Raw genomic sequence first — 27,333 nt, forward strand, 5'->3', positions numbered from 1 at the left:
GGCCTCTCTCTGTGGGAGGCGACCAGGCGGGTAATCGGGATGGTGCTGGCCCCCATCTCCCTACTACTGGTCTCAGCCACATCCCCCTCCACCCCATCACTGTCCCCTCCCTCTGCCCACTGGCATGCGCCTTGGCTGGCCTGGTGCCACCTGCTCGCCAGCCCTGCCCTCCCCTCTTCCCCCCCCACCCCCCCGCGCCTAATGGTTGCTCCACCGTTCTGTCAATTTGCATATTATACTTTTATCATATAGGATTATAAAAATAAACACATATACATACCTCTCCACACACATTTTTTCAGATAACTTGGCACTGGGTAAACATAATAGAAAACTCACTGTTGTTTTAAATATAATGCTCTGAAAAAGTATATGTTGGAATATAGTTAACAAGTAAGTAACACAGTTGAACTTTGTGTGGAGAGATGTAATCACTGAAGCTTTATTGTCTCTCAAAAACTTAGATGTGCCTAATTACTGTTGAATGGAACTTCTGCTTTATCAGTACATTTTAAGCTGGGGTGTCACTAAAGCAAAGTGATGATGATCAGTCCTCACTCCAAATTCTCTTGTAACACCTCTTTTTTTTTTTTTTAATGGCATTTGATAAAGTGTTTCAAATGCATTTTTGTAGTGACTTTTGGCAGTACAACCTATGGTATTTAGTGCATTTGTAGATTTTTTAGTTAAGTCCCATAAAATATATACTTGTTTGCCTCTAGGCCCCCTAATACTCTATAGAAGGTAGGTGTACAGAGCTACCTTGCTAGGCATCTTAGGATCTAGGATGGTTGGTAGGAACTATGCCAAAGCTGGGATCTGACTGGCATCTCAGTGATATTCACTGTATTTCATAGTTCAAATGCCCATTATTAAAGGCATGTTTTGGAGCACTAGGCTGACATTTAATGTACTGGAAGAAAACACGTGTCTTGTGGAACCTTATTACCTGCAAAAGTTCATGGTAAAGTGTTTGCCTTTTACTAACAACACTTTCTCTATTTAAAAATCTTTAGCTTACCAATGTACTTTGCAAATCACTTTTTAAAATGTGGACTGCAAAGCATTTATAATTTGATAGATACTTTGAAGATGAGTATTTCCATGGCTATTTTTACTTTGAGTTTATGTTCTAGATAAAATGAAGTTATACGTAATCCATTTAATACAGCAGTTCTCAACCTGTGGGTCACGACCCTTTTGGCGGTTGAACAACCCTTTCACAGGGGTCGCCTAAGACCATCCTGCATATCAGATATTTACATTATGATTCATAACAGTAGCAACATTACAGTTATGAAGTAGCAATGAAAATAATTTTATGGTTGGGTCACAACATGAGGAGCTGTATTTAAAGGGCCAGAAGGTTGAGAACCACTGATTTAATATGTAAAGATTGAGAATAAACATGTGCTTTTTGGTAGACAAGAATGTGTAGGAATTGAGGAATTATTATACTCTTTGTAATAATATTTGGAACTTATCAGGAATTAGAGCAGCTTTAAGAGTAACTTTGACTATCTGGCTCCATGTTCTTTTCTTTTATAACTAGAGACTTTGTGCATGAAATTTGTGCATGGGGGCTGGAGGAAGTCCCTCAGCATGGCCTGCATCCTCTTCAATCTGGGACTCCTTGGGGATGTCTGACTGCCTCTTGCAATCCGGGACCGCTGGCTCCTAACCACTCACCTGCCTGCCTTCCTCATCACCCCTGATCTCTCTGCCTGCCTGATCACCCCTAACTGCTCCCCTACCGACCTGATGGCCCCTAACTGCTTCCCTGCTGGCCTGATCGTCCCTAACTGCTTCTGTCTCACCCCACATTCAGAACCCAGGATTCCCTCCTCTAGCCGGTTGCAGGCATCCGGGACCCAGGCTTCCCTCCTTCTGGCTGGCTGCAGGCACCCAGCACCTGGTTTGGCTTCGCCTAGGCCGGCCACAACCACAGGAGACTGTGGGCGGGTGGCTTCGCCCAGGCCGCAGTTGCAGTGCTGGTGCCCAGGACCGCAGGGCAGGCGGCTTGTCCTTCTCCTGGGCCACAGCCCCAGCCGCTGGTGCCCGGGACCACGGGGAGGGCAGCTTGTCCCTCTCCTGGGCCGCAGCCTGGCTGGTCCCCATTCCATCTCTCATAAGCTCATTTGTGCCTGGCTGGTCCCCATGCACTCTCCCCAGTGTTGAGTGTCTGAGCCGTGACATGTGATGGTGATGACCATTTGCATATTAGCTCTTTATTATATAGGATGCCAAAAAAAGACAGTACTGATAGTGAAGCAGTTTGTATGATGGTTAACAGAGGAGGCTCTGGGACTAGGTTGCCTGAGTTTTTATTCAGCAATACCGTTTACTAAGTCACCTTGGGCAAGTCACTTGTCTTTTCTTTATCTCATTTTCTAAATCTGTAAAACTCGGCCTTATATAGTTGTAGGATGCAATGTGTAGTAAGCATTCACTGCTAGCCTTGATGATTATTTGTATTGTTGTTGTCATTATTGGCTGTGTGCCCCAAAGGCCAATGTGTAGCCAACAGTTATTTCCTCACTTCTCATGTAATTCCCTACTTTTCATATAAATGTCTGCTCTTTGAGTTTTTGCATGCAGCTCTCCAGAAGTACTTGCTATCATGCTTCTTACCCTCTTATAAAAGGTTTCCTCTATGGCTCCATTGCTACCAAGTAGCCTCCCCCAACCAATTAAAAAAAAAAAGAAGACTATGAAAATGACTGATAAGAATAGTACACAGAGAAGACTTTATTAATCCCATCATTTTGCCTGGAACTTTTTACAAACCACTGCTTTTTTGTAACTTGGGCTTAAGGTGCTTATGAAAAATGCAAAGGTGAATAAGAATAAATGCCACCATTGTGAAAAACACATATGTCTCCAAATAGGCAAGACTGGTATGTGGGGAAAAGCCAGTAAGAGACAATATGTAAAACATATATGCACATGCAACTGTATGATTTTGCAATTGCAGAAATTTATAGAAGATATCAAGTCATCTTTCCAAGATCACACAATGCTTCCTATTTTCTCATTTAAAATAAAGACAGCATTTGTTGGATTATGACAATGTTGAAAAACAGGCAAATTTTTTTTGTGTTTTTTTTAATTGTTTTATTCAGATATAACTGACCTACATAAAATCTCTCATATTTAAAATGTACAATTTTCTAAGTTTTGCCTTATGTATGTATACACCTATGAAGCCACAATCAAGATAATGAACATAATAATCAACTCCCAAAAAATTCTTCCTGCATGACCCCCTATTTATTGAGGTATAATTGACACATATTAGTGTCAGGTGTACAACATAATGATTCAATATTTTATATATTACAAAATGAACAACACAGTAAGTTTAGTTAACATTTGTCACCATACAGTGTTTACAAATTTTTTCTTTTTCTCTAATACTCACACAAGGATATGTTCATCAACCAGTTGCCTTCCATGCACACCCTGACCGGGGATCAAACCTGCAACCTAGGTATGTGCCCTGACTGGGAATCAAACTCATGACCTTTCAGTGTATGAGACAATTCTCTAACCAACTGAACTACACTGGCCAGGGCCAAAATTTTCTTTCTTGTGAGAACTTTTGAGATTTACTCTTCTAGTAACTTTCATATATGCAGTAACTTTCACATTTACTCTTCTGTAACTTCCACATAGTCTTCATGCTGTACAGTACATCTCCATAACTTATTTTATAACTGGAAATTTATACCTTTTGATCTTATTCACCCATTTCCCCCTCCCCCTCAACTACCAATCTGTTCTTTTCTATGAGTTTGTTTTATGAGGGGGGAAGTGTTTGGTGTTTTTTGGTTTTTCTTTAGATTCCAGACATAGGTGAGGTCATATGGTATTTGTCTTTCTCTGTTTGACTTACTTGACTTAGAATAATGTCCTCAAGGTCCATCTATGTTGTCACAAATGGTAAGTTTTATCCATTTTTTATGGATGAATTACTGCCCCTTTTAAATTCTAGCCCATCCCTCAATGCCAGGTCATTTTTGAGAACTTACTAAAATAAGATGCCTCTATTGCAATTTATATTTAAATGTATTTCTCAGATCTCCCATTTACCCTAAAAACTTAAGAGAAAAACATATTTTATACAAAAGTAGCAGTGTGTTTTATAAACAGTAATATTTAATGAAAGGAGGTCTTTGTAAAAAATTACATTTAATTTTAGTTAAGTGGACTTCTCATGCATTTGATAACACTGTAATTGTGTATGACATAGCATTTTATGAATTTTTAACCTTATCCAACTTATAACTGATTGTGAACTTGATCCCCTTGCTTTTCTTGAAATCTGGGAAAATATTTAAAAATTATTTCACCGTGTCTGTAGGTATGTGTGTGCAAACTTGGAACCAGTATGAATGAAATGACAAATTCTGTAGGTCATTTGGTAATAGTTTATTTATAGCTGCTTATGAGGAAGTTGTAAACACTAGTGCTATAATCATGTGATGTAAAGATATCGGAAGGCAAATGAAATTGCTTATTTTGGGGTCCACATATTTAAATTGCTTGTCTATTTGGGTACATTAACCTATTCAGCCTATTTATATTTAGTGGGGCAGTAACATCTCATGAGCATATGGTCTCTTTCAGTATCAAAAGGAAATTGATGGTTAAGATTGTGCTTGATTGTCAGTATTCCCCTACTACTAATAGGCAGAATACGACTTGGGAAATGTAGCTGAACAGTCCATCAGAAAGATGACTTCTACTAACCCTCTTTTTGTATATTTTTATATTCCTTTTTGTTTTCCTCATTGACTCCCTCTACCTAACATCCAACTCCCACAGGCCTTCAACACATTATTTGTGCCCATGGGTTATGCATAGATTCATATAAATTCTCTGGTTAATCTCTTCCCCACCACCCACAACCCCCACCATTTCTCTGACATTTCTCAGTCTGTTTCATGCTTTTATGTCTCTGGATCTATTTTGTTCATCAGTTTATTTTGCTCATTAGATTCCACACATGATTGAGATCATGTGATACTTGTCTTTCTCTGATTGGCTTATTTTGCTTAGCATAATACCCTCCAGGTCCCTCCATGCTGTCTCAAAGGATAAGAGATCCTTCTTTTTTACAGCTGCATAGTATTCCATAGTATAAATGTACCACAGCTTTTCATTCATTCATCCACTTATGGGCACTTGTGTGGTTTTCAGATCTTAGCTATTGCAAATAATGCTGCCATGAACACAGGGGTGCAAATATTCTTTCTGATTGGTGTTTCGGGTTTCTAAGGATATATTCTTAGAAGTGGGATCGCTGGGTCAAATGGGAGTTCCACTTTTAAATTTTTGAGGAAACTGAATACTGTTTTTCACAGTGCTTTTACCAGTCTGCATTCCCACCAGCACTGTACTACGTTCCCTTTTCACCGCAGACTCACCAGCACTTGTAATTTTTTGATCTTTTAAAAATCTTTATTGTTGGAAGTATTACATAGGTCCTTCTTTTCTCCCCATTAATCTCGTCCAGCCTGCTCCCATTCTTCCCCCGTTAGGCCCTCACCACCCCCATTATCTGTGCCCAAGGGTTATGCATATATGCATACAAGTTCATTGATTGATCTCTTCCCACCTACCCTCCCCTGCCTTCCCTCTGAGGTTCAACAGTCTGTTCATGCTTCTATGTCTTTGGGCCTCTTTTTGCTCATCAGTTTATTTGGTTCATTAGATTCCACATATGAGTGAGATCATGTGATACTTATCTTTCTCTGACTGGCTTAATTCGCTTAGCAGAATACCCTGATTTGTTGATGGTAGCCATTCTGACAGGTGTGAGGTAATACCTCATTGTTGTTTTAATTTGCATCTCATGGATGATTAGTGACTATGAACATTTTTTCATATGTCTCTTGGTCATCTGTATGTCCACTGGGGATAAGTATCTGTTTAGGTACTTTGCCCATTTTTTAATTGGATTGTTTGACTTCCTTTTGTTAAGTTGTATGAGTTCATTATATATTTTGTATATTCACTCTTTATCAGATGTATCATTGCAGATATGTTCTCCCATAAAGTGGGCTTCCTTTTCATTTTGTTGACAGTTTCTTTTGCTATGCATTTTGATGTAGTTTCATTTGATTTTTTTTGTTTTTTTGTTTGTTTCTCTTATCCTAGGTGATGTATCTATGAAAATTCTGCTACGTGAGATGTCTTATATTTTGCTACTTATGCTTTCTTCTAGTATTTTTATGGTTTCACAACTGACATTTAAATATTTAATCTATTTTGAGTTTATTCTTGTGTAGGATGTAAGTTGGTGGTCTAGTTTAATTTTTTTTTTGCATGTACCTGTCCAGTTTTCCCAACACCATTTATTAAAGAGACTGTCTTAACTTCATTGTATGTTCTTGCCTCCTTTGCCAAATATTAATTGAGCGTAATGGCTTGGGTAGATTTCTGGGTTCTCTGTTCTATTCCATTGATCTATATTCCTGTTCTTGTGCCAATATCAGACTCTTTTGATTATATTGACTTTGTAGTAGGATTTGGTATCTGGTATTGTGATTCCTCCAACTTTGTATTTTTTCTAAAGATTGCTGTGGCTATTTGGGGTCTTTTTTGGTTCCATATACATTTTCGGAGTGTTCTAGATCTGTGAAGTATACCATTGGTATTTTAATAGAAATTGCATTGAATCTATAGATTGCTTTAGGTAGTAGGGACATTTTAATGATGTTAATTCTACCAGTCCATGAACACGGTATATTCCTCCTCTTGTTTATATCTTCCTCTATGTCTTTTTTCCCCCATATCCATTAGTTTTCCAAGTATAAGTCTTTTACCTCCTTGGTTAAGTTTATTCCTAAGTATTTTAATTTTTTTTTCTAGTGGTAAATGGGATTTTGTTTGTTTCTTTCTCTTTCTGGGAGTTCATAATTGGTGTATAAAAATGTCATTGATTTCTGGGTGTTAATTTTATATCCTGCTACATTACCAAATTCATTTATTAAATCTAGTAGTTTTTTGATGGAGTCTTTGTTTTTCTATCTCCAGTATCATGACATCTGCGAATAATGACAATCTTACTTCCTTCTTTCCAATTTGGAAAGAAAAGGAAAAGAGAAGAAAAAAAAAGTTGATGTGGCATTTGTTTCAGCAGAGTTTAGTGCCCCATTGGAGCTCCTTTTGGATACTGCTCTTCTGATGACTGAGGCTGACTGTTCTGTCTGCCAATTCTGGGCTTTCCATGAGGTACTTAGGTGCTAGCCAGCTGCAATCAAAAGTGTGTTTCTCCGGTTTGGCTCAGTGGGTAGAGCATCGGCCTGTGGACTGAAGGGTCCCAGGTTCGATTCCGGTCAAGGGCATGTACCTGGGTTGCGGGCACATCCACAGTAGGAGATGTGCAGGAGGCAGCTGATCGGTGTTTCTCTCTCATCGATGTTTCTGACTCTCTCTCTCTCTCCCTTCTTCTCTGTAAAAAAAAAATTCAATAAAATATATATTTTTTTTAAAAAGTGTGTTTCTGAAAGGGTTTTAGGGAAGGGAGGTGCTGTTCAGATTTCAGGGAATGTAGTTGGTGGGTTTCCCTGTCCCAGATCTATGCCTCTGTGAGTTGCCTTAAATATTACTCTGCCCTCCATGGGCAGAGGTCCTTGTATACAGTCCAGAGGATCAGATGAAAACCTGGAGTTTCTATCAGCTCTCTGGTGTGGGGCAAATGCCAGTCATATAATTTGATGATCTAATTCCCAGCTTCCTGTATTCTGCTATTTATTCATTCCAATGTGTTTTTTATTTCTGCTATGTCACTTGTCATTTCTGACTAGTCATTTCTCATAGTTTCTATATCTTTTCTCGTGCTGTTAAGCATCCTTGTAATCATTATTCTGAACTCTATATCTGATAATTCTTATCTCCATTTCATTTAACTCTTCTTCTAGAGAATTTTCTTGTTCTTTCTTTTGCGGCTTGTTTTTTTGTTTTGTTTTGTTTGATTTTAGGGGGTTTTTTTGGCTGCCTATTTGGGTTTACTCATATTTCTGTGTATTAGGTAGATGTGCTAGGATTTCCAGTGTGTTTGGAGGGTCTCTGGCGCAGGTCAGTGTCAGATGCTGTTTGTGACTAGCCCTTAGTACCCTGTTGGGAGCTATCAGTGATCCGCAGCTTGTGGCTCTCGCTGCTGGGCTGGGAGCATTAGAAAAAGACCAAGATGCACATCTAGGTGTGGTTTTCTTAGCCCTAGGTCCAGAAGCAAATCAGGTGAAGACTCAAAGCACCCAGAGATCTCTTTCTGCAAGCTGATTGTTATTTTCAGCCTCGTAATGCACCTTAGACCACAGCAAGGCATAAATTCCACAGGGTGGGGCGAGAGGTTTTCTAATCAGTGGGGCAATTGCACCCCCAACCCCCAGGCAAAAGCTGTCTTGTTAAACTTCTACCTGAGAAAGGTCCTCTGCAATATGGTGGAATGACATCATAGGAAACCAGGCAGTTGCCCTCCAGACTCTATCCATAGAGCCACCAAACCTGGATTCTCCTCACACAGCTCTCGTCCACTCTGCCCTCCCTCTGCTGGAGCCCAAGGTGAGTAGCTGCCCACGAAATTTTGTGCACTGGCCCTTTAAGAGGGTGCCTGCATTTCCAGCTGTCTCTCCCTGGCAGTCAGATACCCCACTGCCTTTCACAGCCAGGTGTTATGTGGGCACCTTTCTCAGTTCTGGTGCTCTGGACTGGGGAGCCCAGCTTGGGGTTTAGACCCCAGAGTTCTCAGGAGGAACCCTTCACAGCTGAGATATCCATCTGGAACTTCAGCTGCTGTCTGTGGGAGTCCAGATAGACCTTTACCAGCACCTCTGCACTTCCTACCAGTCTCTATGTGGTCTCCATTTTCCGTCCTTGGTCATCAGGGTTCTCTCCAGCTAGTCTTCAGTTTATTATTCAGGATAGTTTTTCTGTATTTTAGTTCTAATTTCAGTTTAGGCCTGGGAGAGTGTCAGTGTAGCTTCCACTTAATCTGCCACCATCTTGAGGTCCGACAAGAGCATTTTTAAAGCTCTCTTTTTTCTCCTTTTTGGGTCTCTCTGCTCTCTCTTGTCACACTGCCTGTCAAACTTATATTGACAAAGATGGACTGGAGAAGCTGCTTCTTGAAAGTAATTGTTGACTTCAGAAACTTTCAAAGATGTAGAGAATTTTTTAAGAGTTTGAGCCAAATTGACAACATGTGCCTGGGAGCATGATCTCAAATTCCCCTCTAACCCTTTTTAGTGTGTATCAAGTGCAGTGTCTCAAACAATAGTTAATACATATTGTTCCATAATTTGATAGGTGACTGGTGAACAAGATTAGCAGAAAGGTAGACTACCTTGTAGCTGGTGTCCTGGGTAAAATTTGCAGTTTTCAAGCACATGAAATTTACCTTTCATGTTCTAATGTGCCATTTCTTGTAATATTCTAAATTTCTAAATGGAAAAACTCTAAATTTCCTTTTTGTTCTATACTAGAAGAAATTATTACCTAACCTCATCTACCCTAACTTAACCATTCCACTAAAATGATAGAATTTAGACAGACAGTAGGAATATTGTGCCATGATTAAAGAATGCCAGTTTTTCTACTGTAAATTTATATTTTTATTTAATCTGATTATGAAATATTTTGATGATATATGAGAAACTACAGAGAGTAACAAAGACTATCATGTAGCCAATCACAGTTTTGTCAGACCTTAACATTTCATTTTTCCATATTTGCGTTCTCTCTCTCCCTATATATATTTAAGCTTAACTTCATTGATGAAAGTATTACAGATGTCTCCTTTTTTCCCCATTGAAACCCTACACCCTGTACCCGCAACCCCCAGGCCTTCACCACACTATTATCTGTGTCCATAGGTTATGTATATATGCATATGTGCATATATGTTCCTTTGTTAATCTCTTCCCACTCCATTCCCTCTGTAATTCGTAAGTCTGTTCCAAAAAACTGAGCAGTTAAAACCTTCAGTGTAACTTCACTCTCTCCCTTTCCAATGATAACTACTATACTAAATTTAGTGTTTATAATTCCGCTCAGTGTTTGTATACTTTTACTACATATATATTTACATATAAATGATATGTAACATTTTGCATATACAATTTTGAAACTTTTTAATAAATTATATTACTCTAGGACAGTGATTTTTCAACATCTGTGCTGCACAAATTTTATTTTATTTTTCTTAATCTTACAGGTTTTTTTTAAAATTTTTCTTTCAGAAAGTTATTTAATTTATTTTTAAATTTATTGGACTGACATTGGTAGACATGATCATATAGGTTTCAGGTGTGGGTTTCTATGTTATAAGATCTGTATATTGCACCCTGTGCCCACCACCCAACGTCAGATCCTCTCCTATCACAATATATTAGGACCCCCTTCCCCCCCCCACCCCCTTCCCTCTGGCAACCATCACACTGCTGTTTGTATTCATGAGTTTCAGTTTTATATCCCACATATGAGTGAAATCATATGGTTCTTAGCTTTTTCTGACTGAATTATTGCATTTAGCATAATAGTTCTCAAGGTGCATCCATGTTATTGCAAATGGCGCTATTTTATCCTTTCTTATGGCTGAGTAGTATTCCAGTGTGTATATGTACCACATCTTCTTTATCTAGTTCTTTATTGCAGGACACTTTGGTTGCTTCCATGTCTTGGCCACCATGAATAATTGTCTTGGTTGCAATGAACATAGTGTTGCATATATCTTTACAAATACATGATTTTGAATTCTTCATGTATATACCAAAGTGAGGGATTGCTGGATCCTGTGGTAGCTCTATTCTCAATCTTTTGAGGCTTCATCAGATTGCTTTCATAGTGGTTGTACCAGTCTACATTCCCACCAACAGTGAATGAGAGTTCCCTCTTTTAAACAACCTCTCCAACACTTGTTATTGCTTATCTTGTAGATAATGGCCATTCTAACAGGTGTTAGGTGGTATCTCATTGTAGTTTTGATTTGCATTTCCGTAATAGCCAGTGAGGTTGAATGTCTTTTCATATATCTATTGGCTGCTTGTGTGTCTTGTTGGGTGAGGTGTATTTTCAGGTGCTGCCCACTTTTTGATTGATTGGTGGTGTTTGTTTAGTGTTGATATTTATATCTTTGGAAATTAAACCTTTGTAGGAGCTACTGTTTACAAATATCATCTCCCATCTGGTTGTCTGCTTCTTTGTTTTGTTGTCAGTTTCTTTTGCAATGCAGAAGCTTTTTAGTTTGATATAGTCCCATTCATTTACTTTTGCCTTTACTTCCCCTGCCTTTGAGGTCAAGTTCATAAAATGTTATCTTTTACCAAGATCCGTAAGTTTGGTACCTATATTTTCTTCTATGTAACTTATTATTTTGGGTCATATATTTAGGTCTTTGATCCATTTTGAATTAATTTTTGTACATGGGACAAACTGTAATCCAGTTTCATTCATTTGCATGTGACTTTCAAGTTTTCCCAGCACCTGTTACTGAAGAGACTATCTTTACTCCATGGTGTGTTTCTGGCTCCTTTGTTGAAATTATCTGTCCATATACATGTGGTTTTATAGCTGGGCTTTTTATTTTGTTCCATGGATCTTTGTGTCTTGTTTCTCTGCCAGTACCATGCTGTTTGATTACCGTAGTTCTATAGTTTAATTTGAAGTCAGGTAGTGTGATTCCTTCCAGCTTTGTTATTTTTTTCTTAGGATTGTTTTGCTATACAGATTCTTTTTTGGTTCCATTCAAATCTGATGATTTCTTGTTCTGTTTATTTTAAAAATGAGATTGGGCCAAAACCGGTTTGGCCCAGTGGATAGAGCATCGGCCTGCAGACTGAAAGGTCCCAGGTTCGATTCCGGTCAAGGGCATGTACCTGGGTTGCGGGCACATCCCCAATAGGATATGTGCAGGAGGCAGCTGATCGATGTTTCTCTCGCATCGATGTTTCTGACTCTCTATCCCTCTCCCTTCCTCTCTGTAAAAAATCAATAAAATATATTAAAAAAATAAAAAATAAAAAAAATTAAAATGAGATTGGGATTTTTATAGGGATTGCGTTAAATCTATATATTGCTTTGGGTAATATGGCCACTTTAACTATGTTGATTCTTCCAATCCATGAACACAGAATATTTTTCCATTTTGTTGTGTCTTTTTCAATCTCTTTTAATAATGTTTTGTAGTTTTCAGTTTATAGGTCTTTTGTGTTCTTTAGTAAGTTTATTCCTAGGTATTTTATTCTTTTGGTTGCAATTGCAAAAGGAATTTTGGTTTATCTGTCTGGAGCTGTCATTGGAATATTAAGGTCCCCAACTATGATTATGTTTTGCTCTGTTTCTTCCTTCAATTTCTGATTAGTGGTTTTATATATTTCAGTGCTCCCTGGTTAGGTGCATATATATTAAGAATTGTTATGTTTTCTTGATGTAGTGCCCCCTGTGTCATTATAAAGTATCCATCTTTGTCTCATGTTATCATTGTTATCTTGAAATCTTTTTTGTGGGTTTTATTTGCTTGGAGAATCACTTTCTACCCTTTTACTTTGAATGTACCTTTGTCTTTGCAGCTTAGATGTGTTTCTTGTAGGCAGCATATGGTTGGGTTAGTTTTGTTGATCTACTCTTTCTACTCTGTGCCTCTTTATTGGTGAATTCAGACCATTTACATTTAGGGTAATTATTGATGTATGAGAATTTCCTAAAGCTGTTGTATCTTTGTTTACTGGTAGCTCTGTATCTGCATTGGTTATTTTCCTTTGTGTATCTGTATGTTGTTCTTATTTTTTGATATTGTATACTTCTATCCTCTGTTTCCTCTTTTTTAAAGCTATGTTTCCTGGTTTGTCAGTTTTTGTGTATGGTTACCATTAGGTTTATAAAAAATAAACTTGCATATATACCGTAGTTTGTTTTTCTTTTGAGTGCATCTGATCTTCATTCTCCTTGGCCAGTTCAGAACTTTACCCCCTCACCTTTTATGTTTTTGTTGTCACAGATTATCCCTGTTCAGGCTGTAAGTTTTCTGGTGATCTTACTCTTAGTGTTGTGACCTTATGTTCTCTGTTTTGGGTTAAATAACTCCCTTGAGTATTTCTTGCAATGGAGGTTTTCTGTTGATAAAATACCTCACAGCTTTTGCATGTCGGGGGAAATGTTTATTTTTCCTTCATATTTGAAGGATGATTTTGGTGATTATATTATTCATGGCTGGTAATTTCTCTCTTTCAGATGTTTGAATATTTGGTTCCACTCTCTTCTGGCTTGTAGAATTTTTGGTGAGAAGTCAGACGAAATTCTGATGGGTTTTTCTTTGTAGGTCATTTCCTTCTTTTCCCAGGCTGCTTTGAAAATTTTTTCTTTGCCATTAAATTTTGACAATTTTTATACAAAGTGCCTTTTAGAGGGCCTCTTTGGATAGAGGTAACTAGGTGTTCTGTTTGCTTCTTGGATTTGAGGATCTAGTTCTTTCCATAGGTTTGGGAAATTCTTAACCCTTATTTGTTTGAGTAGACTCTCTGTTCCTTGCTCTCTCTCTTCCTCCTCCAGAATGCCTATTATTCTATTATTGCTTTTTCTGATGGGGTCAGATAGTTCTTGTAGAGTTCTTTCATTTTTCTTTATGTTCAGGTCTCTTTTTCCCTCTGCATCATTTCTAGATTCCTATCTTTGATATCACTAATTATTTCCTCCATCTGGTTGGCTCTGTTTTCTATGCTCAGTAGTTCACTCATAATCTTCTTAATTGCATGCTTCATTTCCAGGATTTCTGTTTGGTTCTTTTTAAAAGTTTCAATCTCTTTAGTATAGTACTCATTTTGTTCATTGATTTGTTTTCTGAGTGCAATGAATTGCCTGTCTGCATTTTCTCACATCACATTGAGTATTTTCAGAACTGAAACCTTGAATCTCTGTTATTTACATCATATATTTCCATGTGTCCCAGACTGCTTTCAGGATATTTTTCATTTTCTTTCTGATCATCCTCGTTATCATGGTTATTCATGATAGTTAATGTTCTTTGCCTATGTATTTATATCCATCCATATTGATGACAGCAGCAGCTTCCTCTGAAGAGGTCTTTCTACTATTTTCCAGTAGATGGTGCTAAATAACAAGCTTTTTTTTTTTTTTTTTACATCTGGGGCTATCCCAGTCTTGACCTCCATGGCTTTTGTAAGACAGTACAGCTGAGCTCCTTGGGGTTTATCTTGCCCTCATTGTAATGGTGATCCCTGACCTCCATGGGGTCCCCTTCCAAGCACTCCAACTGAGGATCAGTCACAGAAGGAAACAGCAGTTCTACTGCAATAACTCTTGGTTTACAGGTAATATATTCCTCAGCCCGACTCCAGGGGCAATGCAAGGAGAGATTTGGGAATCCACGTGCCAGCAGGGCTCTTTGGTTCCATTTCTTTGTCTAAAACACCACCACCAGGCCTAACAGCAGAATACTGCAAGGCAGAACCTCATGCTGTGTCAGGTGTCTGCTGGCTCAGTCACCATTCACTCTGCTCGCCCTGCTGGACTGTCCCCTGCAGCTCTCTGTTCCTCCCAGTGGAGTGAAGCACCTGCTGCCACTGGCTTCCTCCCCTCTCCAGGCTTAGCCTTGAGCTCTGGGCTGCAGGGCTGTGTCTTTGTGCTGTCTACACTTTCCTTCCTTCACATCTCCCCCTATATTCTCAGTTGCCCGCCTTTAGATGTGTTCAGTGTGTGGGTTTCTTAGGCATGCTTCTGTATTGAGCAGGGATTTCTTTGTTGAATTCTAGTTGGTTACTAGTTTACGTTTCATGGGGAGAGGCCAAGGGGCTCTCTCATGCTGCCATTCCTCTGACGGCACTCAAGAATTTTTCAAACATGCCATAACCTGACTATTTAATCAAGGGCAGTGTCCTCTTTTGCCTTAGATTGTCAAACAAAAAAATGACAACAGCCAATACAACAATAGTCATCCAGTGTGAATGAATCAAAATTTTACCTATTTTGGTCAGATTGGCAAAAAATATATTTCTTGGTGTGTCACGAAATTTCAGTAATTAGTTTATATGTGCCATGAAATGAAAAAGGTTGAAAATTGCTACCCTGGACATATTCTTCTCCAGCTTGCTCTGTCATTCAATTTTTTGTGATTTTGCCAATTATTCATGTTGATAGATTGGGCTGTAATTCATTCATTTAAATTGCTTACAGTATTCCATTGTACAATGTGAGAGGTTAAATCAACTGTACAGTTATGGGGTGTAGTTGCAAGAAATCTGCCCTCACTTCTGACAGCAACTGCAAGTGTGGGGAATTCCCCAAAACCCTCTCAGGTTCAGTAGCTCATTAGAAGAACAAGGACTCAGTGAAGGCTGTTACACTTACAGTTATGCTTTATTACAGGGAATGGGTATTGATTGAAAACAGTCAAGGGAACAAGTGCATTGGATGGAGTATAGGGGTGTTCTAGAAGTGGAGATTCCACTTTTTCTCTCCCCTGGTATTCAGGACAGTGTTACCCTTCTGGTATTGATGCGTAATAGTATGCACAGAGCATGGCCAACCAGGGACGTTTGCCTGAACTTCAGTGTTCAGAGTTTTTATTTGAATTCCATCACTCAGGCATGACTGATGGCCCATGGGGTTGATCTCAGTCTCCATCTTCACTGGAAATTGACTGATGATACCACATGACCCAAAGCCTCCAACCTAAATCACACTGCTAGTTTTTCTGGAATGGCTAGACCCCATCCTAAAACTGTCTAGTGTGGTCATTTTATTAGACTGTCTGATGACCCAAGGCACTCCTTTCAGACTTGGCATTTCTAGGACTTAGAGTTAACTTTCCAGAAGCTGAGGACTAATGCAAGACCTCTTTGTGGACCAGGTTAAATTCTTTATTACACATATGAACATAGCACATTTTATTTTGTCCACTTTCCTATTGATGGATATTTGTTAACAGATGCTTATGTAATTCTTATTTTGTGCCAGGCACTGTTTATCTTCTTTATAAATATTAACTCACTTAATCCCCAGAAGAATCTTCTATGAGATAAATGCTATCATTCTCATCTTACAGATGAGAAAATGGGCTACAGAGAGCTAAGTACCTTGTTAAAGGTGAAACAGCCAGTAGATAGAACACCTAGGACATGAACTCAAGCAGCCAGAATCTTTCCTCATAAAAATTATGCTATGCTGTCTTAAAGAAATGTAGCAACAAATATTTTTATACCAATTTCTGGTATCCTATATAATAAAAGCCTAATATGCTAAGTGTTCGGTCGACTGGTCAACCATTCAACCAATCAAAGCATAATATGCTAATGATATGCTAAGGTTACTCAACTGCTCACTATGACATGCACTGACCACCAGGGGGCAGACAGTCGACCAGTTGCTATGGTGTGCACTGACCACCAGGGGGCAGGCGCTCCAACTGGTAGGTTAGCTTGCTGCTGGGATCCGGCAGATCAGTACTGAGCAAGACGGGCTGGACATGCCCTGGAGCCCTCCTGCGGTCCCTCCCTGGTTGGCCAACCTCCCACACCTCTCCCCAGCCTCAATCATCCACCGATGGGGTCCCTGATCCTGGCCTGCACCCTCTTGCAATCTGGGACCCCTCAGGGGCTGTCACAGAACCAGTTTTGGCCTGATTCCACAGGGGTAGCACTGCTCAGCCAGAAGCTGGGCTCATGTCTGGTGAGTGCAACGGCAGTGGTGGGAGCCTCTCCTGTCTCAGTGGCAGCACTAAGGATGTCCAACTGCTGCTGTCAGTTGGACATCCCCCGAGGGCTCCCAGACTGTGAGAGGGCGCAGGCTGAACTTAGAGATGCCTGAGTGCACAGATTTCATGCACCAAGCCTCTAGTATATGTATAATAGGTTTTGTAATAGTTATCCCTATCAGTAGAATTGCTGCACTGTAGATGTGTACATCTTTACTTTACTTGATAATTCCAAATTGTTATTCAAACTGATATTTTAAAAAACTATTTTTAAGATATTTGTATATATCATTCCTAGCCTGTGGCTTTTCTTTTCACTTTCTTTGTTGTCCAGATATTTATAAATTCACAGTATTCCATTTTCTCAAAAATTTTCCCGAAAAAGTACCTATTTATTTATTTATTTATTTATTTATTACCTTTTGATATTTTATTTTACTATTTTCCTTTTTATAATCTTTATTGTTGATAATATTACATGTCCCCCTTTTTCCCCCATTAACCCCTTGTAGCCTTCACCCACTCCCCACCCCAGTTCTTCACTACACTATTGTCTGTGTCCATGGGTTATGCATATATGCATACAAGTTCTTTGGTTGATCTCTTCCCACTCATCCACCCACCCCTGCCTTCCCTCTGAGATTTGACAGTCTGTTCTATGCTTCTATGTCTTTGTATCTCTTTTGTTCATCAGTTTATTTTGTTCATTAGATTCCACATATGAGTGAGATCATGTGATACTTGTCTTTCTCTCACTGGCTTATTACACTTAGCATAACACTCTACAGGTCCCTCCATGCTGTCACAAAGGGTAAGAGATCCTTCTTTTTTACTGCTGCATAGCATTCCATGGTGTAAATGAGTGTTTTTATTATAGTCAATTTCTAATTTCATTCCATTGTAATCTGAGTAGATACTTCATATGATTTTAATCTTCTTGAACATGTAGAGACTTGTTTTGTGTTCTAGCATGTGGTCTATCTTTGAGAATGACCCATGTGAACTTGAGAAGAAAGTATATTTTGCAGTTTTGAGGTGAAATGTTCTATAAATGTCAATTAAATCCATCTGATCCATTGTGTCATTTACAGTCACTATTTCCTTGTTGATTTTTTATTTGGAAGGTCTATCCAATGAAGTCACTGGGTTGTTGAAGTCCCATACTATGACTGTACTGCTGTTGATTTCTCCCTTAAAGTCCTCCAGAAGTTTTTTTTTGTTTTGTTTGTTTTTTTGTTGTTGTTGTTTTATGTATTTAGGTGCTCCTATATTTGGTGCATATATGTTTACCAGGGTTATATCCTCTTGTTGGATAGATCCCTTTAGTATGTTGTAGTGACCTTTATTGTCTCCTGTATTGGCCTTCATTTTGAGTCTATTTTGTCAGATATGAGTATTGCTATGCCAGGTTTTTGTTTGTTTCCATTTGCATGGATTTTTTTTTTCCCATCCCTTCACTCTCATCCTGTGTGAGTCTTTTGTTTTGAGGTGGGTCTCTTTAGACAGCATATATTTGGGTCATGTTTTCATATTCATTCATCCACTCCATGTCTTTGATTGAAGCATTTAATCTGTTTACATTTAATATTATTATTTACAGGTACTTATTTATTGCTATTTTAATTCTTTATGCCTATATTTCTCTCTATTTCTTCTTATTATTACAGCAGTTCCTTTAGCATTGCTTGCAGTGCTGGTTTGGTGGCAATAAACTTATTTAACCTTTTTTTTTTTTTTTTGTCTGGCAAGCTTTTTATTTCACCATCTATTTTGAATGATGGCTTTCTTGGATAAAGTAATCTTGGTTTCAGATCCTTGCTTTTCATTACCTTGAATACTTCATGCCATTCCCTTCTGGCCTGTTGAGTTCCTGATGAGAAATCATCTGACAGCCTTATGGGAGCTCCTTTCTAGGTAACAGGTTGCTTTTCTCTTGTTTCCTTTAAGATTCTCTCTTTGTCTTTAGTTTTTGGCATTTTAATTATGATGTGTTTGGGCGTGGGCCTGTTTGGGTTCTTCTTGCTTGGGACTCTGTGCCTCCTGAACTTGTGTGACTTTTTCCTTTACCATGTCAGGGAAGTTTTCTGGCATTATTTTTTTCAAACACATTCTCTATCACTTGCTCATTTTCTTACCCTTCTGGCACCTATTCTGAGGATATTGTTACATTTCATGTTATCTCACAGCTCCCTTAAGCTGTCCTCCTGTTTTTTAATTGTTTTTCTTTTTGGTTCTCTGATTGAGTGATTTTTTTCTACCCTGTCTTCTAATTCACTGATCTGATCCTCAGTTTCCCCTAATCTGTGGTGTATTACTTCCACTGTGTTCTTCATTAGTGCTATATAATTATTCATAGTTACTATATCTTTTCTCATGCTGTTGGGCATCCTTGCCATCATTATTCTGAACTCTATGTTTGATAAATTTCTTATCTTTATTTCATTTATCTCTTCTGGAGAATTCTCTTGTTCTTTCATTTGGAGCTTGTTTTTTTGTCTCCCTATTTTGGCTGCCTGTTTGGGTTTTTGCGTTATGTATTAGGTAAATCTACGACTCCCAATTTCTAGTCTAGGACAACATCAGATGCTGTTTATAACTGGCTCTGAGTACCCTGTTTGAAGGTATCAACAATCCACATCTTGTAGCTCCTTCTGCTGGGGCTGAGTTCCTTTGGAAAGAACCAAGATGTTCACCAAGGTCTTCTCTTTGTAGCCCCAGCCAGAGACTCATAGCCTCCAGAGATCCATCTGTACCTGCAGTCTGATTGTTGTTCAGTCTTGAATAGCCTCTGGCTATGGACCATAGGCTAGAAGGAGAGGTTTTTCCAACAGGATGGAGCAGTAGCTTCTCCCTGCAGGCTGATTGTTATCCTCAGTCTTTTAAGGGGCCTTTGAAATGCCACAGAGTGGGGCAAGCGTTTTTCCAATAGGGTTGGGCAATTGTGCCCCTCGCCCCCCCCCCCCCACCACCACCACCACCAGGCAAAAGCTACCTGGATAAAGGTCCACTGGAGAAATATTTTTTTCTAATGTTTGAGGGAATGACTCAGCACAGGAAACCAGGGTATCTGCCTTCCAAGTTTAACCCTAGCAGCCCCAACCCTGGCTTCTGCTCACACTGCTCCAGTCCACTCTGCCCTTCCAAAGCCCAAGGTGAGTGGCTGCACACAAAATTTTGTGCATTGGCCTTTTAAGAGACTGCCTGCATTTCGAGTCATCTCTCCCTGGCACACAGCACCCCTGCTGCTTTTCACAGCCAGATGTTCTGTAGGCAACTTTCTCAGTTCTGATGCTCTGGGCTTGGAGCCCACCTTGGGGTTTAGACCCAAGAATTCTTAGTGGAAACCCCCACAGCTGAGATATCCCTCTGGAACTTAAGCTGCTGCCTGTGAGAGCCCGGCCAGCCTTCTGCACCTCCGCACTTCCTACCAGTCTCTATGTGGTCTCTACTTTCTGTCCTTGGTTATAGTGGTTCTCTCCAGCTAGTAATCAGTTGATCATTCAGGATGGTTTTTCTGTATTTTAGTTGTAATTCTAGTTTGGGCCTAGGAGCATGTCACTGTAGCTGTCACTTACTCTGCTGCCATTGTGGAATCTGGGCCATTTTTTTTTCTATTTTTTTTAATGATTTTTATTTTTGTATCTTTTTAAAGAAATATTTTTGTTGAGCCCCAAAATATATCTGCCTATATTTTTTTCTAGAAGTTTCCCCTTTTTATATTTATGCCTGTCATCTACCTGGATTTGATTCTGAATATGGTGTAAAACAGGGATATAATTATTTTCTCTATATTGTCTCAAAACCAGTTTTCCAGTAGTCCATTCTTTTCTCCACTGGTCTGCAATTCCACTGCTGTCATGATCATGTCCGTATACTTATGCATCTTTTATTAGTGTGCTATTGCTCACGTAACAAATTTCCACAAACTTAGTAGCTTAAAACAAAATGAATTTGTTATAGTTCTAGGGTCAGAGGTCTAAATTGGGTAGGTAGGGCTGCATTCCTCTTGGGGCTTTAAGGGAGAATCTGGTTCTTGCCTTTTCTAGCTCTTAAAGGCTCCCTGCATTCCTTGCCTTGTTATCCCCTTCCAGCAATGGTATCAGTTTAATCTCTGCTTCCATCTTTAGGGCTTCTCTGACTTTGAGCACCCTGCTTCCTTTTTAAGTATCTTTCTAATGACATTGCTTCCACTGGGATAATCGAGTTAATTTCCCTTTCTCTAGAAAGTTAATTTTCTACATTGCATCTGCTGGGATAATCAGGTTAATTTCCTTCTCAAGATACTTAATTTGGTTTCTCTTGCTTTGTAAAGGAACATATCCACAGGTTTCAGAGATTAGAATGTGAACATCATTGGTGATGGCATTATTCAGCCTACCACAACATTCTTTCCATTACTCTTAGGTTTTTAACTCATCCCTTTTAAGGATACTCATAGTCTCTGTCTGATAGTTCTATGATCTGAATACAGTTGTCGAGAGTCTAATCCTCCTGTTTGTCATGTCTGTTAATTCTCACTCAGGATAAGATATGTTTCTTCATCTGTTGTATAATTTTAGATTATAAACTCATTGTAAGGGGACTCAATTTGTGGCAATCTCACTTGGCCTGGGTTGAGATAATATTGCTTCCACCAAGACTCCGGGGGTACTACTGACCCAGAGCCACTTTTCATGCTATTTTATTTGTCAAGGTTTCTTGGGTAACGTAGTAATGTAATTTCACACCCTCAAACTGTGTGAGGGCAGACTACTGGTTATAAATATAGAGGTAATCTTCCTCCACACATGGCTTTAGAAGAAACATTTTTTGTTTGTTTTCTCCCTCTTGTAGTAAGTAATTTTTCCCTAGATCACTCTTTTACTGAGGTGTGGTCCTTTAAGGACCCAGACATTATGAGAGAATATTTACTTTCCTATTACCTGTCTTGTTTGGAACCCAAGACCTCTCCTTTCCCTTGGTTGGCATTAAAACACAAACCCTTACATTCCTGAGATAGGCTAACTCCTTAGAGCTTCTCCAGCATTAACTCATGTGCTTACTGCTCAATTTCAGTTCTCTGTTTAGTTTTTGCTTACTTTTATGGTAAGCAAAATCACCAGGAGTCCCCCAGAGTCTTCCCTGCTTGTTTTCTCCTTAAGACTTCTCTGTCATCACTTCTGTTGCAGGGGGGATCTCATACATCACCTCTTGAGACTATTTGTAGCCTGTGTTTCTTGGTAGCTGTTTTGGGTAGAGGGGGGAGGGTAATAGTTGAGCTTTCTTAGGGATACTTTTGGTTTGGTCACAATTCTAGGTTTCCACAATGTATTATTAGCAGTAGGACTTATGTTGTGTCAAACTATCACTAATCTTATTTCTGAAATATTCTTAATACCATGATAGAGAAAATAACAAATTATCAAGGTGCTTTTTCTGTAAGACCAGTTATTAAATGTAAGATACTTAAAAAATAATGTTACTTTAATTTTCAACTCAATAATCCTAATTCTCATTTTCCTATTCTCTTCTAGGATGTGTGCTGTATTTGGTGGAATATATTGTCTTCGCCATTCAGTGCAGTGCCTTGTTGTGGACAAAGAATCCAGAAAGTAAGAATGATATAAGTTACCTTCCTATAGTTACACCCCAAGCACAGGTGAAAAATGCTAAAGTCAATTTTTAAAAAATGATTCTTCAAAGATCCTCCTTGGTGTTAATAACATATCAACCTTGATTAAAAGTAATTTGTGTTTAGATCCTCCAGAACAAGGAAAGTGAGTTCAGAATATAGAAACTAAATTAATTTCCCTGCAATATGACTATAGCTCCTGATCATCCAAGCTTGGAAGACAAATCATTTCAGCTGCCGGGGGTGGGTGATGAGTGATTTTAGTTTTCCTTGTGGCCTTACCTACTCTAATTGATTTTCATCAGATGACAACAAAGCCCTCTGTTATTGCATTTTTAAAAATGGAGCTCACCTAAAGACTCATCAGATTAATCTCTGCTGATAATGCATGTCACTCCAAAAGAAAAAAAATTTTAATGAGTTTTTAGGTAGATTGTTGTCATAAACTATGCTGCCCTGTTATCTGAGGATAAAATCTTTTACAACCACATCAGGCCTGCAGGCTGGTTTAGGATTGAAATAAGAATATACCAGCTTTTTTTTATAAAGCGGAGGATCATTTATCTGTGCATTTTTATATTTAAATAACATTTTTTCTGGGATTTATTATTTAGATACTAAGATATGCTCTTGTCTGAATTACACTCAGTAAATAGTCTTTGATTATTATGTTTTATCTTAAAACTTACGTGAGTCAATTGGATCAAATTTTAGGATCTGTTTAAATTTTCCTTTTTGTTATATGTTCTTAAGAATCTACTGACATGTATCTTTTATATAACTTTTTATGAGTATATAAAGAAATTGTTCTTCATTCCCATTTTGGATGCCTTTTATTTTTTTCTCTTGCCTGATTACTCTGGCTAGGACATCCAGTGCTACGTTGAATAACAATGGTGAGAGAGGACATCCCTGTCTTGTTCCTGATCTTAGAGGAAAAGCTTTCAGTTTTTCCCCATTGAGTATGATATTAGCTGAGGATTTGTCATATACTGCCTTTATTTTGTTGAGGCACTTTCCTTCTGTACCCATTTTATTGAGTGTTTTAATCATAAATAGATGTTCTATCTTATCAAATTCTTTTTCTGCATCTATTGATACAGTTGTGTGATTTTTTTTATCCTTTGTTGTGTTAATGTGGTGTATTACATTGATCGATTTGCATATACCATTCTTGTGCCTCTGCAGTGAACCTTACTTGATCATGATATATTATTTTTAAAGTGTTGTTGTATTCAATTTGATAATATTTTGTTTAGGGTTTTTGCATCTGTATTCATCAGAGATATTGGTCTGCAAGTTTTTGTGTGTATGTGTGTTATCCTTGCTGGGTTTTGGTATCAGGATTATGTTGGTCTTATAAAATGTGTTAGGAAGTACTGCCTCTTCTTCAATATTTTGGAAAAGTTTGAACAAAGAATAGGTATCAAATCTTTGACTGTTTGGTAGAATTCACTAGTGAAGCCATCTGGTCCTTAACTTTTATTTGTTGGGAGGTTTTTGATGATTGTTTCAATTTCCTCACTATTGATAGGTCTACTTAGGTTTTCCAGGTCTTCATAATTCATTCTAGGAGGGTTATATATTTCTAGTAACTCATCCATTTCTTCTATGTTAGGGGTGGGCAACCTTTTTGTGAGTGCGTGCCAAAACCAGCAAAATCTCTGACTCAAAATTCTTCTGCGTGCCAACCCTAATTTTTTGAGAACGTCTTACGCCTACTTGATATCTCTTAAGGTGTACGTATGTGAAGAACCTTGAAGAAATAATAAAATTTATTCGAGCAGCAAAAACACAGTATATGATGATGAAAAATACATTTATTTTTTAATGTATACATGTACACTGATAGTCCAACAGAAAACTTTATGACTTCGTTTGATATTGTCAGTGGGACTTTTGCTGCTGCATCACTGATGACAGAGATTTTACATCAGGTTTATATTTCGTGACCTTCAGAGATATGCACGAGCTACTACTTTCATCTGTCAAGCTACTTCTATTACGAGACTTAACAAAATTCATCACTGAGAACAAAGATTCACAAGCGTATGTGGATGAAACCAAAACACTGGTCAGATCTAGGAAGGCAGGGAGGGTTAAGGCAGAGGCTTAGAAATTGCTCTTCCCCTCTCTCGTCAATCCACGTCTATGGTCTTTAAGATAACTTGTTATGTAAAATTATTTATTTATCTAAGATGCACCTATACTGAATTTATCTGAAAAATAAAAAAGTCGATATTAAGAAAAAAAATTGTAAATGGAAGATTATAAGAGAGGGTTTCGCATGCCAGCAAAAGTTACTGGCGTGCCATGTTTGGCACGCATGCCAGGGGTTGTCCACCCCTGTTCTAGGTTATTGAATTTGGTTGCATGTAGTTTTTCAAAGTATTCTTGTATGATCCTTTGTATTTCAGTGATGTCTACAATAACTTCTCTTTAATTTCTGGTTTTGTTTATTAGGTGTCTTTTCTCACTTTTCCTTAGTGAGTCTAGCAATGCTTTGTAAATTTTATTAATGTTTTCAAAGAATGTATTTATTGCCATTTTATTGTTCATATTTTTATCTTTATTTTCTTCTTTTTTAAAAAAATACCCTTTAACATTGGTAGTGATGAACTCCTTTACTTTTATCTGTCTGCTAAGCTCTTTAAATATCATTCACTTCTAAATGATAGCTTTGCTGGATAGAGTAATCTTGGCTATAGGCCCTTGCTTTTCCTCACTTTGAATATTTCTTGTCAATCCCTTTTGGCCTTCAAAGTTTCTTTTTAGAAATCAACTGACATTCTTATGGGCTCTCCCTTGTAGGTAACTAACTGCCTTTCTCTTGCTGCTTTTAAGACTGTCTCTTTGTCTTTAACCTTTGGCATTTTAATTATGAGGTGTCTTGGTGTGGGCATCTTTGGGTTCCTCTTGTTTGGGACTCTCTGTGCTTCCTGTACTTGTATGTCTTTTTCCTTCACCAGATTAAGGAAGTTTTCTGTCATTATTTTTTCAAATAAGTTTTAAATTTCTCGCTCTTTCTCTTCTCCTTCCAGCACTCCCATTATGCAAATGTTTTGGTATGCTTGTAGTTGCTCCAGAGACTCCTTACACTATTTTCATTTTTTTGAAATCTTTTCTCTTTTTTTGCAGTTCTGATTGGGTGTTGTTGTTTTTTTCCTTCCTTATATTCCAAATAGCCAATTTGATTCTAGGCTTCATCTATTCTCGCTGTCATTTATTCTTCATTTCATCTAGTGTATTGTTCATTTCTGATTAGTCGTTTTTTTAATGCTGTTGAGGTTCTAAATTCATTGAGCATCCTTATAACCAGTGTTTTGAACTCTGCCTTTAGTAGATTGCTTGTCTCCATTATTTTTAGTGCTTTTTCTAGAGTTTGTTCTTTTCTTTCATTTGTGATTCTTTGTCTCCTCATTTTGGTAGCCTCCTGTATTTGTTTCTATATATTAGGTAGAGCTGATACATCTCCTAGGCTTGGTATAATGGGCTAAGGTAGTCAGTGTTCTGTATGGCCAGTGGCTGGCACAGCCTCCCTGATCACCTAAGCTGGGTAATCAAAGTGCACCCCCCTCCATGTAGGCTTACACTCTCCTCTTGTTGAGCCTTGATTGCTGTTGGCACATCAATGAGAGGGATTTACCCCAAGCTGATCAGCTGCAAGGACTGACTGCAACTACCAAACTCCTACCATTGTGGAGGATTAGCTTTTCAGGGACCCACCCCACAGAGCAGGACTGCTTTAGCAGGGTTCTGGTACCCGCTGAGTCCGTCCCTTGAGTGTATCACTTGTGGAGGTAGTTGGATGGTGCTTCTATGTGGTCTGAAACTGTCCACTGTGTGTACTGTCTCTGGGGACTCCTAGAAGGTACACGCCAAGGTCAGTCACTGCCTGTGTTCTGCCCAGGGCTCCCCAGCATGAGCTACAAAGTGATATATAGATGGTTGCTACTTGTGCTTGGCTTGAAAGTGCCCAGGAGTGGCCACTTAACAAGAGGCGTGGGTTGTGCTAAAGCCAAATGCTGCTTGTTTGAGAGATTTTAGGGAAATATGAAACATGAGCCATGACAGGCCATTCCTATGGAAAAGCCACTGGAGACACCTTGCTTGGGCCTAAATATTGGCTGGAGCAGGCCTCAGAGATTACCAGGGCAGGACAAAAAGCGTGAGCCAAGTTGATGGAGTCTCAGATATGGCTCCTGCCTGTGGGCTCTGTGGTGGAAGGACTTATCAAAGGAACAGTGGCCTCTGCAGTACTTTGGTCTTATTAACCATTGTTACCTCAATACATTTTATAAACAGATAATAAAAAAAGTAATTGTTCATCCAGAAAATACCTTAATATCTTGAACAAACATGTTAAGTTTAAAACTTTTTTTTTCATGTTACAATAATTGTCTGTAGTCTAAGCAGCATAAAAAGTTTATCTTCATATAGACTAGAGTGAACTAACTAGTATTTTAAGATATGGTGGAGAAAAAAGTCAACTCTAGAACATGTAATTTTTAGATAGTGAATTTGCTTTAGAAAAATAAGTGTAACATAAAATAGACACATGATCTAAAGGGTTTTAAAATACTTTTAGCATGTTAACAAGAAGGTACTACATAAATTAAACATGAAAAAGTCTGTCCCTGAAAGCCTAGGATATTCATATATTGGCTCATGAAGAGCTCTGTGGAAATTCATGAAGGAATAGTTGTCTTTATAGCTTTTAGAGGTCATTTTTCTTTATGTTTTCATTTTGAAGCATGAGTATGTGCCCCATGACGGAAAGCCAGGTAATGAATTGCTTGTTTAGTGTTTATTTACTTAGATCCTTGTACCTTTTTTTGGGCACCATTCCAGTCCCACATGTTACTCTTAGTGACATGAATTTGCATGAATCTTGTTTGTCTTAAAAACAAAATGGATACGTTAGTACAGTAATAGCATTTGTTAAACAAAGGCTACATTTACCTCAATTTTTACTTCATTTTTATTATAAGCTGTGAACATTATAACT

The 27,333-nt window shown here is 38.4% G+C and overlaps 1 protein-coding gene across 1 annotated transcript in view; it reads left to right on the plus strand.

The window, feature by feature from the left end:
- Positions 1-27,333, plus strand: part of CHM (CHM Rab escort protein) — a 283,722-nt gene that overhangs the window by 186,674 nt on the left and 69,715 nt on the right. Inside the window, exon 9 of the mRNA XM_081115452.1 lies at positions 22,228-22,305. Within this exon, the coding sequence (XP_080971578.1) occupies positions 22,228-22,305 (78 nt within the window). The remainder of the gene's footprint in view (positions 1-22,227; positions 22,306-27,333) is intronic.

The sequence above is a fragment of the Myotis nattereri genome (assembly GCF_964212035.1).
Source record: "Myotis nattereri genome assembly, chromosome: X".
Taxonomy (NCBI): domain Eukaryota; kingdom Metazoa; phylum Chordata; class Mammalia; order Chiroptera; family Vespertilionidae; genus Myotis; species Myotis nattereri.